The following is a 15,881-nucleotide window of genomic DNA, read 5'->3' on the forward strand; positions in this document are numbered from 1 at the left end:
TTAAACCTGCTGATGGGAGACCCTGATCTTAACCCAATCTGACAAAGCATCCTTCTGTCCCAGTGGAAGAGGCGCCTCTTGACAGCTGCTGGAAATAGGCCTGGAGAAGCTGTTCTGTGCCTGAAGCACTCCTTGTGAATCTTTAAAAAACAATCCCCTCCCTTTTGGGGGCTCATGTTTAGCCCCTCTCCTCTACAAGACCCTTACTGTTTCCAGGCTTGGTTGATGAAAAGCAGCCCCACACCGCCTCTGAAGTGAGTGGGATTAATAAAGCTTTATTCAATGAAAGAGTGTGCAATACTCTTCTGCTTGAATTGCCTTGATGTGTCAGTTAATACGTTTCCCCCTCACAGCCAACTGTATATTTGTGTATGCATATGTATGTAAAAATTGTTTATGGGCTAACTGTGCTCTTAACTGCCCTGAATTTTAATTAATTCCATACACCATAGTTAACAATCAGTGGAGCGTAGTGGTTAAGCATGTGAGTTATGAATTGGGAAGTCTTAGTTCAAATCTCAGATCAGTCAGCATGGCCTGAGGTAAACCATGATTTTCTCTGCCCCATTCCCCTGCTCCCACCCGCAGCAAGGAGAAAATAGTGGCATATGTTACCAAGTGGTTGTTGTAAGAATTGCTGGGAGAATTAAGTGAATTTCAGTAAGAACTTCATTTATATGGTGGTATAGAAATACCGTTAGTAAATGAAATGTGTGAAGAGGTTTGCACAGTTGGGGGAGGGGGGTAACTGTTGTGCAAATCCTTGTTTTGTTAAGGACAGGGACAAAAAGCAAATGGAAGTATAAGCCGCCCCTTTGTGGAGCATCCTCCAAGAGTTTCTGGCATAAAGATCAAACTGATGACTACATGAGAAATACAGTAGGGCCCCACTCATACGGCGGGTTACATTCCAGAGCCCCGCCTAAAAGCAAAACCCACCGAAAAAGGGAACTCCATCAATAAAATGGCGCCCGACGCCCGAAAAATGCAGTAAAAGTGGAACAAGCACTGTATGAGTGAGGCCTTACTGTAATTGAAAACTGCTGTATTAGCAGAACGCCGAAAAGCGGGGCCCTACTGTACAATGATGCGCCCAGTTAATGCTTCCTTCAAACTACAATCGTAGCACCTTTTAGAAGTGGAAGGAGTTAGTACCTCTAGGAAAAGGTTACTACTACTGCAGAAGGCTTATGGTCTCCTACTAGGAGGAAGGGTGGGATATAAATCTAATAAACAAATAAATAAATATTTAACACATCCTTACAATGTGGCTTAGAAAAAATGTTAAGCAATGGAAGAATCACATAAGCCAGTGTTCTCAATTTCCCCCCCCCCATGGACCCCTTCAAGATTGCTAAGGGTCTTCATGGATCACTTAATGATTTTTCTGCCTGTTGTAGCAATTGTAACACGCTACGCCAGAAGCTACATGATTTTTAATTTTATTTTTACAGACATGCCGCAGACCACCAGAATGAAGATTGTTTGGGAACCCTTGACATAAGCAATAAAATCATAATAACAAAATAAAGCTAAAAAGACTTTTAAAACCATACCAGCACATCAAGATTAAAACTAATCAGAAAAGGCCTTTCTAAAATAAAAGTGTGTTGAAAACATGCAGAGTGAAAGGTTGGTTGAATTACCCCAAGGAGAGAGTATACTCTAGGTGCCACTGCAGAATAGATCCTGTCTCTACTATCCACCAAATAGGTCTGACTGAGCAGGAGTCTAGAGAGCAGGGCATGGAATGAAGATAGTAAAATCTACATAGGTTAAAGTAGGTGGAGGCAGTAGATGACAAGGTCCCTGATCATTTAGAATATGGATGGGGAACCAATGGAGTGCAACTCCCATCATACCTGACCACTGAACTTGATGGCCAGGGGCAATAGAGGGCAAAAACAGCACCTTAAAATGACCCTAGAAGCAAATCTGTAACAGTGTCACTAGCGTATGGTAAATGCTGTTGCTCCTACCAATATCCTAGCATCAGCATTTGTCATTATGACTGTGTGCTCTTCTCCTGAGACAACTGTTGTTAGTTAGGGCCAGAAATGATCAGTGAGGGGTTGCCACAATCCCTAGGAAGCTTACGGAAGTGATGAGTGCTCTGATGCATCACTCACACAGCCCTCACAAAATCCTCCATTTGGAATAGCCCTCGGTGAGCTTTCACCTCCATGGCTTCCTTTTAGGGCTTATCCTCATGGGAGCATTTCTTCATAGCAAATACACTGCTTTTACCATCATAATAGATTTGCAAGGTCCACACTTCATGCCCAGTGGTAGCTTCAAACCTGTTGTTTTCCATTCACACAAGTAGGTGTTCCTGTGGGAAGGTTTAGTGTCACTGTTTCCTTGTCACCCCTCACTCTAATTTTACATTTTTACTCCCTCTGGTTGCTCAGTTACAGGCATGTGCAAATATTTTTGACCTGCGCAGTATTTCCACTCCCTCATGCCCCCACCACTTCCTGAAGTTTGGCAGTTGAAAAGAAGTGGGGTCATCTGCCCCCCTTTCTGTGCTGCCCCTTGCTTTTTCTGAGTTAATTTTTCCCTGCTGGAAAAACAAATATATCAATATTTTAAAGAAAATATCAATATCTTGAGAAAATATTGATATTTTCTCAAAATATTGAAATTAATATCGATATTTTTGAGGCGACTTTAGAAAAAAATTGGAAGCTAGGCATGGAGAGGTGTTTCTTTAAAATTCTCTCCACAGAGATAGAGAATATGAGAAAGAATGATAAAATTCAGTGGCAATTCCCATCACTTGTTACAAGGAGTGAAGTTTACTCGGGGAGAAAGGAAGGGAAGAAGGAAGGGCTGCAGCAAATGTTGAAGGGGCAGGGACAAAGCAGTTGGAAGTTGCTAGATAAACCACCAGAAACAAAATGGAATTCAAGGGAGAGTTAGTAGGCAGAGAAAAGGGAATAGCTAAAAATGACGATTCACTCGTCTACTAAAAACCATCGAAGCAAACTGTCTGCAAAGACGTGTAGAGCGAAGTGGAGCCATATTGTTCTAAACTTTTCAGATTATTAGCAGATTGGGTTAGTATGGATTTACGGGGGGGGGAACTGTGTGATTGCTTCTGTTTGCCAGTAACTTCATGTGAATCATGCGAATTAAAAAGAGATGTGAGTAACACCAAACACACACTAAATCAGTGTGTAAATGAGCCCTATGTCTCTCGACTGTCATCTCTGTGCTTCTGGCCAAATTGTCATCTGGCTCAGGAAGGAACTAGTACTGTGTTTCCATTCTGTTGGGGGGTGAGCACGGAGGAGAGAAGCAGAGCTGGGCATTTGTCATCTCAGTTTGCTTCAGAAATTATCTGCACAGAAAGCGTGAGACTGTTAGACCTAAACTTGGCCAGTTGCAGGGAGCAAGAGTGGAATGAAAAACAGTATTCATGGATTTGTGGGTCATGGACCATGAGACAGTTTTGCTCCAGGAAATGGTATGTTTGCTGGAAATGGTTTGTTTGCTGTTTAGGATGCCATTGCTGGCCTTGACCACAGCACAGCTGGGCTTGTCAGAACTGTGAGAATCTTGAGACTAGGGGCAGTGTATCAGCAAAGTATTCCTCAAGCACATATCTGAATCCCTTGGCTGCCCACGTTAAGGCAAATCACCAGAAACTAAAGCTTCAGATGTGCATTTGTCTGCATGGTGCATTGCACTGTGTGTAAATCCCCCCCCCCAGAAAAACAAAAACAAATGAGGCTTATTGTCAGTGAACTGCCTGTGTTATTTAGGTTTCCCTGAGTATTTGTTTTGCTTGGTAGAGGTGGGGGGGGCAACCTATACAAGCTGAGTGAACTGTCATATTTTGCTCAACATGAGTGTAACATTTGGGGTTTTCACAGAATTTGAAAATATTAAGCAATTATTGTAGCAATAGACAAGACTGTGCAAGCTTTGAAGGAGTAGTTAGGAACAGTAAAAAAGGCAGGAAGTGATGTGGGAACAAAAGTATATGCTGTTCAGTTATTGTGTCTTAAAATGTTTACATTTATTTCATTAAAAACAGTTTCCAAGTACATTTCTGAATTAGTTGCAATATAACGTTTAAACTGCCCGAAGTGTGCTTTATTGATTCTCACAAAAACACACCAATCAGATATTGCCAATACTTTTGACAAGTGGAAAAACTTTTAGGATTTGTACAATGCATAAAATTATCATGACAAACTTTTTAAAAATCTTTATTTATGAAATAAGTCAAATATGCTAAATCAGGTTTCAGTCAGTTTGGAGCATTAGAAAATTCTCCAGAAAAGTTTCCCTTTTCAACATTTTTCAGAAAACCCACATCTCTGGAGATAGGTATGAGGGTCTGGAGTTACACTTTGCAGTTGCTGGGGAATATTTGTTTGTTTATCAACTTTCACACACAATGTTTGGAGGCAATGTACAAAATACGGTAAAAACGGCTCAAAACAATAGGGAAAACAGCAGCAGGTAAATTTAAAAACAATACAAAGTAGACATCCATGGCAAAGATGTATTCATCCAGCTGGGAAAGCTTCTTAGAACAAAAATATCTCCAGTTATTTCTGGAAAGTACAGGTAGTGGGTGTCTGTCTTATGTCGACAGGGATGCTGTTCCACAGAACAGGGGATGCCACACTGTAAGTCCTACTCTAAGTGACTGTGGTGTGGGCTTCTGATATCCTTGCAGAAAATGGTCTGTTGCTGAAAGTGAGCTGGAGGCAAGTGACCCAGTTCTGATTACTAAAGCTAAGCAGTCTGGCCCAGTAAAACCACCTGGATGAATGACTGCCTGGAGAATCATAAGTAAGTCAAGCTCTTTGGAGGAAGATTAATGGTGTGAGCGTAATAATAATTAACAGTATTGAGGGGGCAGTTGAAACAGAGCAAGGGAATCAGTGGGGATCCATCATATATGGGGAAGAGAAATTTTCCCTTTCCCCTCTCTAAGCAGTTTATCAGATGAGGAAAGCAAGAAGAGAAGCAGCACATTAGCTTCTGCCTGCTAGGCCTCTGGGTCCTGGGGAGCTGCAAGCCACTTGACAGGAACTGTAGATCCACCCCTTAAGCCAAAGCAGAGGACTATTCCCTATAGCCCAAACAACTCTGTGGGTCTGCTTGCAGTGTTCTGTCATGTTCCCTAGTGAATAAGGCTATGATCACACTAGTGGCAAGAGCAAAGTGTGTCCATTAGCCACATGTGGAGGGGGAACAGGTTAATCTGCCAATCAGTTGCAAAACCTCTTTCAAACGGAATTTTAAAAAACACACACTCAAGTGGCTACCACCAGGTTTTACAGTAAAAAGGGGTGGGGTTTGACTAGCATTGTGTGCCCCTGTTTTCAGGAGAGAGAGGTGGAGACGCACTGGAACCGGCAGAACTGTGTTTCTACCCTAAGGGTCATTAGCAACCTGATATGATGCTGCTATCCTTGGATATTTGGCCATAGCTAATCTGCTTGGGGATAGGCCCCCACCCAATCTTTTAAACTTCAGTGTTTTTTGGTTGCTAGCTGTGCCATGCCAATTGTAGTACCCACCAATATTTCGTGGCAAACTGTGTCAGTTCTGTATTGTTTCCTTGTGCCAAATGCATGAAATTCTGTTATTTGCAAAGGAGAAAACCTCTTCTAGGATATATTTTATAGTCAAACTGCCTGTATATTGAAACTGACCCCAAAGTTGCTCTGAGTGCATGTCCTGGGAAGTGGCAAATATGCCCAGGGGATCTGTGTCTCTCACCTGTTGTCTCTGCAGTCATGAGCCACTTCCTTCCAGATGGAGAAATCCCAGATAACTGGCGGTCGTTACGGTCATGATACTGAGAGTTCTTAATCTTTCCTGCTCCATGTGCCTTCAGTACTTCACACATCACCTGGAAGAGCTAGCTTCAGAGCTAAGTTGCTCATCGATGGGTCAAAAATCAAGTGATGTTCAGAACCCGTTTATATGTTGCTTAACAGAAAAAAGGAGTCTGTAGAACCACCTGGCACCCAAAGGTCTTTCTGGATAGACCTGTTGCCAAGACACGTTTGGTCCCAAGCTCTGGATGTGCATCTAAGGGTTAGAGTGACCCCAACAAGAGGAGTTCACTGTATCTCATTGTAATATCCACAGTGGGCAGTATTCTATTAATGTGTCCCATCAGTGCAAGGATTACTGCTAGCACAATGGTACCTTTCCTCTCTCTTGCCATGCCACAGGCCCTCCCCAAATCTGCCCCAGGAACAAATTTAGGGAGGCATGGGGGAGGAGGGGGAAAGTCCCATTGCACTAGCAGTAACCCTTGTGGTGGTGGGACCCTTACTTAACACCACGTGTGTGCATGTAGTTAGGTTGTTTTGCTCAGTTTTTGGATTATGTCTGTATTTCCTGAATGTAACCCGTGTAAATTTTAATACAAATTATTTGTAAAACAAAGCAAAACCTGACCCTCAGTTGCTGATTGGCCAAGAGGGCCAAAGGAAAATATCAAGTGTCTTTTTGAAAAAGAGAGGCGTATGCCCATGGACACACACACATTTATGTTAGAAATCACCCATCTGGAAAAAAAGGTGTCCATCATGGGCCAATCCAGTTGTGAGTATATGGATGCTGATTCATACATTCCAGGGCTGGTTCAGCAAATGACCATCAAGGCAGTCAAAGCAGAAAAGTTAGAATTTATATGTCTCACTTGCTATGGTTTCTTTCCCAAGATGGCTTTGTGCACTAATGCATCCCCCCCTTTCTCTCTTTGCATGTTTACCAATAGAAGCATCTCTTTTGGTTAAAGACTTGAAAGTGGTATAACTCTGCAAGCTCAAATGTTAACCCCACATGGTCAAATAATATTACTGGCCTAGATAGGAAAGACCACAGTAGCAGAGAGTGGAGGTTATAGATGTGTGGGCTTTTCTTAATTATTTCTTCTTAGGAAGGTCTATACATTGGAAGCATGGGTGGAATCACATGTAGAGATCTGTTATCAGCTAATTATATCTGTACATTACAGAGGAGATTAGACAAAATCTGCAAAATTCAGATGGCTGAAACTTTCAGGTAAGGAGGTTTGTGATAGAAGCTACATTTGTCTATGTACGTCCTCAAAAGTTGCCTGCTAGCCCACGTGCCTTGTAAAATAGTAGGACATCAATAGCTTACAAGAAAAGAAAAAAGCTAGGTCTTTGTTTTCCTGCTAGATCACTTGGAATCAATTCTTACTTTCTACAGATGATCAAGTGAGTGCCTGCTTACAAGCAAGGCTTCATAGTTGTAGCACTTGACTGCAAAGAGGCAGAAAAGGCTGTGGTTCTAGATGCAATTTAGTGATTCCGAAAGTTTGTGTATTTTGGAGATTGTTTTAACTGCTTAATCAGAGAATGGTAGGTTTCCACGCAACACACACACACACACACACACACTCATTTTAAGAATGAGGTTGAGTCTGTGATGGAGCTTTTAGCTGGATAACCTATGCTGTTTATTTCTGGATTAACATAGAATTCATAAATTGCCGTATTTTATTTCAGTTTTGCCACTCTTCTTCCATGGAGTGTTGCACATGATGGTCATCCCACTTTAACCTTAGAACAACACTGTGAGGTAGGCCAGGCTGCACAATATTGATTGGCCCCCAGGGACACCCAAAGAGCTTAATAGCTGAATAGAAATTTGACCCCGGGTTGCTCTGAGCCAAGTCTAGCACTCTTGTTCACTGTTCCACATTGGCACCTATAAAAAGAATTGAAAGAATGGGAAAAAACATATTCCCTTTTTAATATGGGGCTTAATCACTGCACAAAAGTATTGTTACAATACATACATGTTAATCTGTGAATTGTGAGAATATGTCCTAAACTGTGGAGTAATAATTTTAATCCAAGTAAGTGGACATGAAAGCAGAATCAAATAATAGTACTTATTCTTGATCTATCGCATCGTTAGCTTCAGTTTCTGCTTTACTTTCAGGCATTTAGCACATCTATTGCTTAGTCCCCAAGGAGTTTAGCCCTTTAATTCTAGAACCAAGTCAGGTGTAGCCTCTGCCTTTTCGTAGTCTTCCATTTTTGTTTCAGTTGCGAGGGGGTACCACAGTCAGTGGGCATTCCTGCAACAGGACTTTGCAAGTGCATCCTCCAGAATCTCAACATATGATTCCTTGGAAGCATCAGTCAGGCCACATAGGGTTAGGTGGCTGTAAAGAACAAGTGTTGGAACTGGTCGTTGTATAACCAGACCATATTTGTAAACTCTTTTCTACTGCAGTGAAGAATTTGCTGGGGGGCAGAGGGGCAGGGAGAGAGAAAGATGCAATACAGATTTGGCATCCTGGTTAGTATGGGAAGTTTCAGGAGAAAAGAAGTGGACATGAAGGGGAAGTGTTAAGTATCCATTCTCCCACCTCCTACTGCAAATCTCCACCCAATGTCACTTTGCAATGGAGAAGTTACCTGGGTTTGGGAATGTGACTTGGCTGCATAACTTAATTCCAGCGTAACAGAGCAGTGGGTGCTGTTTCTTGCATAATGGAATGTGCGGAAGAAGCCAGACTCATAAATAGATTCTGCTGTCAAAAGTAGAGAAAAGCAACAGGACCAAGTCTTAGCAGATGAAGAGTCAAGAGAAAGGAAGGCTGAGCCAGATGCTTGTTCTTAGGTACTAGAAAGAAGTCACCATTGACATACCATCTTTATTCTCATAATTGACACCATTTCTCCCCACCCACCCCAGTCCCAAATCCTGAGTATATTCCCAGCTGGCGGTGTAACAATAATGAAGATTCATGCATTGGGCTTAGTACCAAATACCCTCATCATGCCAGACTTCTAGGTGTATGACTTAAGTATTCATCATTCAGAAGATGATGTTCTGCCTAATATGTGCTTTATTTCTAGTGGCTAGGATAGGTATTGAGGCATCAAAAGATGTTTGGTCAGGCAGTCTCCTGTGCTGCATTATCCACAGCTTAACACATGACAGATTCAGGGAGCAAAGCCCACTCCATTCCTGGAAGGCTAGAACAGAGGAGTGTTTTATGATGGGATTTGCAGTCGGTCGGCTTGTACCAACTGGTCAATACTGTTGAAGAACCAATAGAAACTAAAAGTTTAAAGACCAGCCTTCTTGCTAGGTCTGTTGCCAGAGCACACAGCCTGGTGTAATAGCTTTGCTGGTCAAAAGTTTATTGTTTACTAAATCATGAGTATGTTAAAAGTCCATTCCAGGTAGTGCTGTGGATAATTTCACAGAAAACACCTCCTGGGGAAGAAAGAAGTGAAGAGCCTAGTATTGTAAGGTACCGCTGTTATCACAGTCTCACGGAGGCCCAGACATCTAGGTGAGCGTAATATGTCTTTTAATTCCTGCTCTAATCTGGACGACCATCTGACTCACGTTGCTCTTAGTTCATATTCTGGTAGCAAAGATGGCTCTTGGGCAGCATGAATATTGTGATTGCTGCAGCACAGAGACAAAATCAAGGGGAGGTGGTCGCTTTCCATGCGATTGTCCACTAGACAAGAGGATACAGCACTGAGCAGATTGAGGGAGACTATAAAGAATTCGATGGAAGATGCCCCGGACCCGGAAAGGTAAGTGAATTCACCATTTCTGTCACCCTCAACGGCTCTGTTTAGCAGTACCAGGTTTAGTCTGTATAGCATTTGTAAGAGATGGAAGCCGGTATAATTATAGCCTGAATCCTTTGATCTACGGACCGGTAGGTTAAGGGCCGCGTCTGGGGAAGGGGGTGTTTCATGAAAATGAGAGTATAGGGCCTCGTCGTTCGGGCCCAGTCTGGCATTAAAATCACCTGCAATCATCACCACGGCTTGTGGATATAAGGTTGTCAACTTGTCAATATAGTCCTCTAGTTTTTGGCTGGTATCATTCACCAGCTGTTTTTGGCGATGTGGGGGAACGTAAACATTTATAAGTAGCAGCCAGGCCCAGTTGAATTTGATGACTAACGACGTGGCCAGACCAGGGAGAGAGTCTGGTCTAAAGATGGAAGTTCAAAGAGATGTAGCGACCATCACACTCAGGCCTCCTTTAGGCCATCCCCCTTTAATACTTGGGGTTGCCAGCAGTGAGTAGACCGTAAAGCCATTTAGTTCAAATTCCTCTCTAGCCCACGTCTCTTATAAGAGAATGATGTTGTGCCTCTTAACATAGTCCAGAAAGGATGGATCTGCAACTTTGTTTTTGCAACCTGAAATATTTCAAGAAAGAATTTGCAGGCTAGATAAAGGATGATTCGTTTTGAGTCAGGCTGATGGTGGATGCCTCCTGGTGTTTAATTGCAGGGCTGGTACAGACTGCGGATAGGGGGGGCAGGGTTCAGGAGCCAGTTCGGCCCTCAGAGGATCAATAAATTCTAAAGTTGGATCCAACCTGCTGACATTTGAGACTATCGTTCGCAGGGGATTGAAGGAAGGGCCCATGAAGGCAGATGCCTTTTGGGGGGATCCTTCTTTGTTACTATTCAATCGCCTCGTGTCTGTCCATGAGGAGGTAGAGCATATTGCTGCTTTTGGCTTAGATGGAATATAAGTTCTTCGTTAGGCCTTTATGGTCTGCCTTAGGTGGTGTCAGGTTAATTTCCACCTCAGTCTGGAGTAAAGAGATGCATTCTTTACTTACGGAGGGGCCCTGCGGTGGTGCAATTTGAGTATTAGAGGTAGCAGCCTGTGGCCCGACAGAATCCCCTATCCTTCGAGGTTATCACAGGAGGATTTCGTCTGTCTATTGATTAAAAACGACATCAGTCGCTGCAGTCTTGAGACAATGTCAGATTGAGCTGATGAAGGTAAGGCGCTGAAAGCATCAAGGAGTCACTCCTCTTCGTTAAACAAAATCATCTCGCTATCACTCTCTGGACTGTGGGCAGGTGCCTCTGGCACCTTGCTGACATGTGAAAGTGTCCCTGGGGATTTGGATGAAGGGGGATCTGTCCCGAGTTCCAGTTCGATTAAGTTTTTTTCTGTCTCCCATGTTGATGTCGCCAAAGATCCTTTGTTAAGGGGGAAAGGGTGAGTAATTAGGACCTGAGGCTGGGCCAAGTTCTCAAAAAATCTTGATGTTATTATGCCAAGTGAGTGGAACGCATCTTTGTTTTCAAGTAGCAGGTTAGCTTTGTCAGGCGAGGTGAAGGTCACCACTGCTCGAGCAGTGACGTAGTTATAGTGGAGATATTCAACGAGAGTTATGTCATTGGCAGTAAAAAGACCTGGGATAATATCTTGCAAGATCTTCAGCAAATGAGATTTGCGCTCACTTTGTGTAAGAAAGCCAGGGAGTTTAGGAAAGCTAGATAGGACTATTTTTTGGCGGTTGAGGACTAAACTCCATCTCACTCCAGACGGCCTCTGTGGTATTTTAGTTTCAAGAAGTACAAATGACCAGGGGTCTTGTTGGATAGATGTTGGGAACTAAGATGGACAATTAATTAAAGGGGACGGAGGGAGAGAAGGTGCTATTTCGCAGGTGGGGTTGCTGCTGTCACCCTTGGGATGTTTGGGGTGTATAGCAGTGTTAGTCCGCCGCTCGGTCTTTAGGGTGGAAATAGGATCAAGAAGTTTGAAGAGTTTGACGAAGTTCATTTTATTGTAACGATGGAATTTTGGATGTTTGATTTTTATTTTATTTTTTTACTCTTCTTAACAGTTTTTCTCCGTCCAATCCTGGGTGGTCTCTTGTATTCCTTGGGGCTGCACTGAGTGAGGTTGTTAAGCTGTAGTGTTTGCACTGGGTTTGTGCTGGGCCAGATTCCCACGGGCTTGTTTTCATAGAGTAGATCAAGCTTTCTATGAGCTTCCACCAGAATGGTTAGGAGCTTGTTAGACTCAGACAAGAAGGTTTTAATGTGATCAAGATCTCTTGCTAACATAAAAAGCCGGCACTTGATTGGGAAGTCGTCAGCTTTATTTGATAGGTTCACTTGAGAGGTCAAGGCGGGGAGACTCTGTGGAGTTGAGGTTGCTTTGGAATCATTGCAGATTGGTTGTGGTGATTGTTTTGAGGTCCCTTGGTCAGGCTCATTTGAGTGCTTAGACTCCAAAGAGTCAATTGTCTCTTGTGAGGCCAAGTTCTCTGCCAAAGCTAACTCCTGCGCAAGGTTAGGAGTGGAAGGGTCATGAGTATTCATATGGAGGGCCCCAATTGTATCCAAAGACCAGTGCATGGGGGCGACTGGCTGGTAGGTATTTGTTTCTCTTACCTCCAAATCACCCTTGTTGTTCCTCTCCTTGTCTCCCTTCCCTTTGCACTTCAGGGGAGAAGAAAAGAGTTATCTTCGCTTGTTTAGGTCTTTTCATGTAAGGGGTAGAATCGAGGGTAGGAACAATTCCTAAGTTTCTATAGTCATTTCTGGTTAAAACCATGATTCGGAGCGTTCACTTTAAATGAGCAGAGAGGATTGCAAATTGCGGTGCAGGCATTTGATCGTTACAGCAACAGCAAAGGCAAAGATGAGATAAATACTTGCTTATCTGGTTAAGCTAATGCTCAAGATCTCTTCAGTGCTGGAAATAAGGAGTAAGAAAAGCTGTCTCATCTGGCTGAGATTTAAATTGGTTGCTTACTTGATGAAGCTCTGCGGTCAGGTCTGGCCTGGAACAAAGGGAGGAGAGAGATAAGACGCTGTTTTGAGATAAAAACAATCCACTGGTCAGCCAAAAACAGCCAGAAAAAACATATTCAAAGATGCTGTTGAGTTAAAGATGGTAAGCAGGAGAGAGAGGCTGGTTGCTATGTATTAAAGTAGCAGCTTACGTGATACTGTGGGAGAATAAATTACGGAGCTGTCGAAAAGACGTCCACCTAGCAGTCCGCCATCTTCTCTCCCATATGGAACACTGTGCAGTGCTGTGCTCCAAGCCCAAGGATGCCCAGGTGATCTCCACCAGTACCATGCTTGCCTTTAGTTAATATGAAGATGGTACACTTCAGACATTTCATGTCTGGGAACTGGCTGGATATCCCAGCCAGGATAGGGGGCAACAAATGTGTAGTAAGGGCCTGGTTTATTGCCCCATGCACATGATGTTGGGCGTTCAAATATTATGGTAGCATCATGGATTGTAACCAGAGGAAATCAGCTCTCGTGGCACTGTTTTAAAGGGAACGTGACTCTGGGATGCAGGGAGGGCAGGATCTCATTGGTGGAGGAAATGAGAATGAAAGGGAGAACCAAGCAATTCCATGAGGGTTCTTGGGAGGGAGCAAGTGCTGGAGCTGGTAGAGAAGGTAGGGAAAAGTTCGGACAGATAGGCGACTAACAAATAAAATTTTATTTATTTATTTATTCAGTCAGCTTAATGAAAAGGCCACTGTATGCTCTGGGATGGGATAGGAGAGGTTAAATGGCAAAGCTGCTCTCTGAGGAAAATATGGGGCCATCAGGCTTGTGTTTTATGCATTGTGCTCAGTTAGCACACAAGCCTTGAATATGCAACACATTAAGTCAGAATGCAAGCTCTGCTCCATATTAAGGGAACCCACATACGTTTGCATCTGGTCCATAGTTTGAACTGTAAAGTAAAATTACTTTTTGCTGGAGGATATTTATGTATTTGCTATGATTATATTTGATAAAATTGAGCTTGCAAAGTGTTTTCTACCTAAGTAGCAGGGCTTGTATTGCCATATTCATATTGGGCAGAGTGTTTTGCAATGCTTATTTTACATTCTGATGTGTAAGGTAGGAGCTTTGGCTCCTCATAACCTGATTATTATTTTGTGGTTGTTCTCAAGGCTATGTGAAGCTGTGGTGTAATTTGAATCCATGACCTAAGTACTTACAGTTGCCTCCATATCATCACATGGCTCACACTTTCAATTCATCTGCCTGTTAAAAGCTCTTACATGCATGAGGCTTAGGTTATAATAGGAGTATAAAACCTACACTGCCCAAAATGTTAACCTAATTTTTTAATATAGGTCTCATGCTTTCTGTCTTTCCTGAATAATACTTTCATATGATACCAATGGCCTGTTTGAAACTCAGATGCACGTCTTATGCTGCATACCCACCATACTTTTAAAGTACATTCAAAGCACTTTTCCCCACCAAAGGGTGCTGGGAATTGTAGCTCTATTGTGGGTAAACTACAGTTCCCAGGATTCTTTGAGTTGAGAATATGCTTTAAAGGTATGTGTATTCACAGTAAAATGTTAATTGTAAAAAAATCCTAGTGGGTGTGGTGTGATAGAGCAGGAAGCCTGAGTTTGCTCAGCTTTTTCTTCAGACAATGCTCTGAAATATGGTAGAATTCTCCAAGGTTCATGATACACAGAATCCCGGTAGCCTGAATAGGTATGGGTGCAATCCCAAGCTCGAGTTGGTGCACTGATACCACAAGACAAACATGCCAGCGAATGTATCTATGATAAAATAAATCAAAATAAACAAACCTCCAGACCAGTGTTTTATACAATAGAGGTGTATTCTCTGGATACTTTGCTTTTGCAGATCTCTCACTTAAATTGCCTTTTTCCATTCTAGATTATCTCAGTTTGACTAGTTTATGCATCAGGCTCAGGGTTGCTCATATTCTGTCCCAGAGACACTTAAATTCAGTGCTGAATAGAAACAATGCAAATATATATGTGCAAATATGTTTATATTGCATGATCAGTTTGCACATCTTATTCTCAGTCTTTTCACAGAATATTGTAGAATATGCAGTGCACTTTGGTAATGTGAATGTTGATGATGTGTTTGAGGGACAATAGTAAACATGTGTCTTGGTGATGTGGATGTAACTCTCCATATGAACAGCTGTAGAATTAATTGTTTGCACATAATCAAAGTTGCTTTTGAACAATGAATTCTTTGCTTGGAAGGCAGAGTTGCATTGTATTTAAATCCATCCAGCTTGTATCTATTGTCATTTAAGCACAGCTTCTGTTCAGAACAACCTAGCATGCCTTCAAATGCACCTTAACTTTCAATTCAGCAGTGGCTGCTTTCCTCTTGGGGTGGGGATGACAAATCTATGCACAACCAATGGAATTACACAGTATGCCAACAAATACATGATTCCTAAATATCTTTGGCCACTTAATGATAACATGGAGTGGGCAGCATTTTCAGGGGAGAATTAGGAAGTGTTAAGTGTCCATTCTCTCCCCACCCACCCCCACTAGACCTTTTTATCTCTCCAGCCAGGCTTATTTATGCTGTGGGCTTGGGGGGAAAATAGTGCCGGGGGAGAAATAGTTAAGTGTCCCTCTCCCACACAACATTACTCCCCTGCAAATCAAAGCAAGTACATAGTTGGGAACATCTAACTGGGAACAGTTTGCTGTACCCAAACAAACAGCTCTGGCAGAAAGCTTCCTTGTTCTGTATTTCCTAAGAAAGAGAGCAAAAATGCTAGCCAGTGGGCAATCCTGGCAAGAGACCAGTCAGGTAGGATACATATATATGCCTTACAGCAGAGCTTGGAAAAGTTACTTTTTTTGAACTACAACTCCCATCAGCCCCAGCCAGCATGGCCACTGGATTGGGCTGATGGGAGTTGTAGTTCAAAAAAGTAACTTTTCCAAGCTCTGCCTTACAGCCCTTCCGTTTGCAGCTCAGCTTTCATATGCTCCCGCATAAAAGCTGCCTTGTGTCTCCCTCTCTCTTTCATTCCGTTCCCTTGCATCTCTGCTGCCAGATGTTCCTGGAAAGCTGGCACTGACCATTTTGCTTGGAGGAAAATATGATTACCAGTCCCATGGGATACCTCATGCTAAATTTCCCCACCCCCAAAATCTCACTTTGCTTGACTGGAAATGTAGCCTTGCCACAGGTCATGTGGCAAACTAGTGATCCCATGACTTGCAAGACTGCCCTTAGCAGACTGTGCTTATGTCCTGTAGTATGTTTGCAGATCTAATGTGGCTTGTAA

The 15,881-nt window shown here is 42.7% G+C and overlaps 1 protein-coding gene and 1 long non-coding RNA gene across 6 annotated transcripts in view; one reads left to right on the forward strand and one right to left on the reverse strand.

Moving 5' to 3' along the window:
• TTYH2 (tweety family member 2) overlaps positions 1-15,881 on the forward strand; it is a 90,307-nt gene that overhangs the window by 13,222 nt on the left and 61,204 nt on the right. The window contains exon 1 of one of the 5 annotated variants that reach the window (XM_061615709.1): positions 12,406-12,707. The exons of 2 other annotated variants lie outside the window; for them this stretch is intronic. In XM_061615709.1, coding sequence (XP_061471693.1) covers positions 12,705-12,707 — 3 coding nt within the window. In that variant the 5' untranslated portion in view covers positions 12,406-12,704. Of the gene's footprint in view, positions 1-12,405; positions 12,708-12,785; positions 12,877-13,149; positions 13,231-15,881 lie in introns of those variants that run through there. 2 more of the 5 variants (XM_061615707.1, XM_061615708.1) reach the window with 2 other exon arrangements.
• On the reverse strand, positions 7,091-13,079 carry LOC133379779 (uncharacterized). Its single transcript, XR_009761261.1, has 4 exons — positions 12,757-13,079; positions 12,567-12,594; positions 8,436-8,551; positions 7,091-7,716 (listed from the first exon to the last, which is right to left on the reverse strand). It is a non-coding gene; the product is annotated as an uncharacterized LOC133379779 (long non-coding RNA).

The sequence above is a fragment of the Rhineura floridana genome, chromosome 3 (assembly GCF_030035675.1).
Source record: "Rhineura floridana isolate rRhiFlo1 chromosome 3, rRhiFlo1.hap2, whole genome shotgun sequence".
NCBI classification, from domain to species: Eukaryota; Metazoa; Chordata; class Lepidosauria; order Squamata; family Rhineuridae; genus Rhineura; species Rhineura floridana.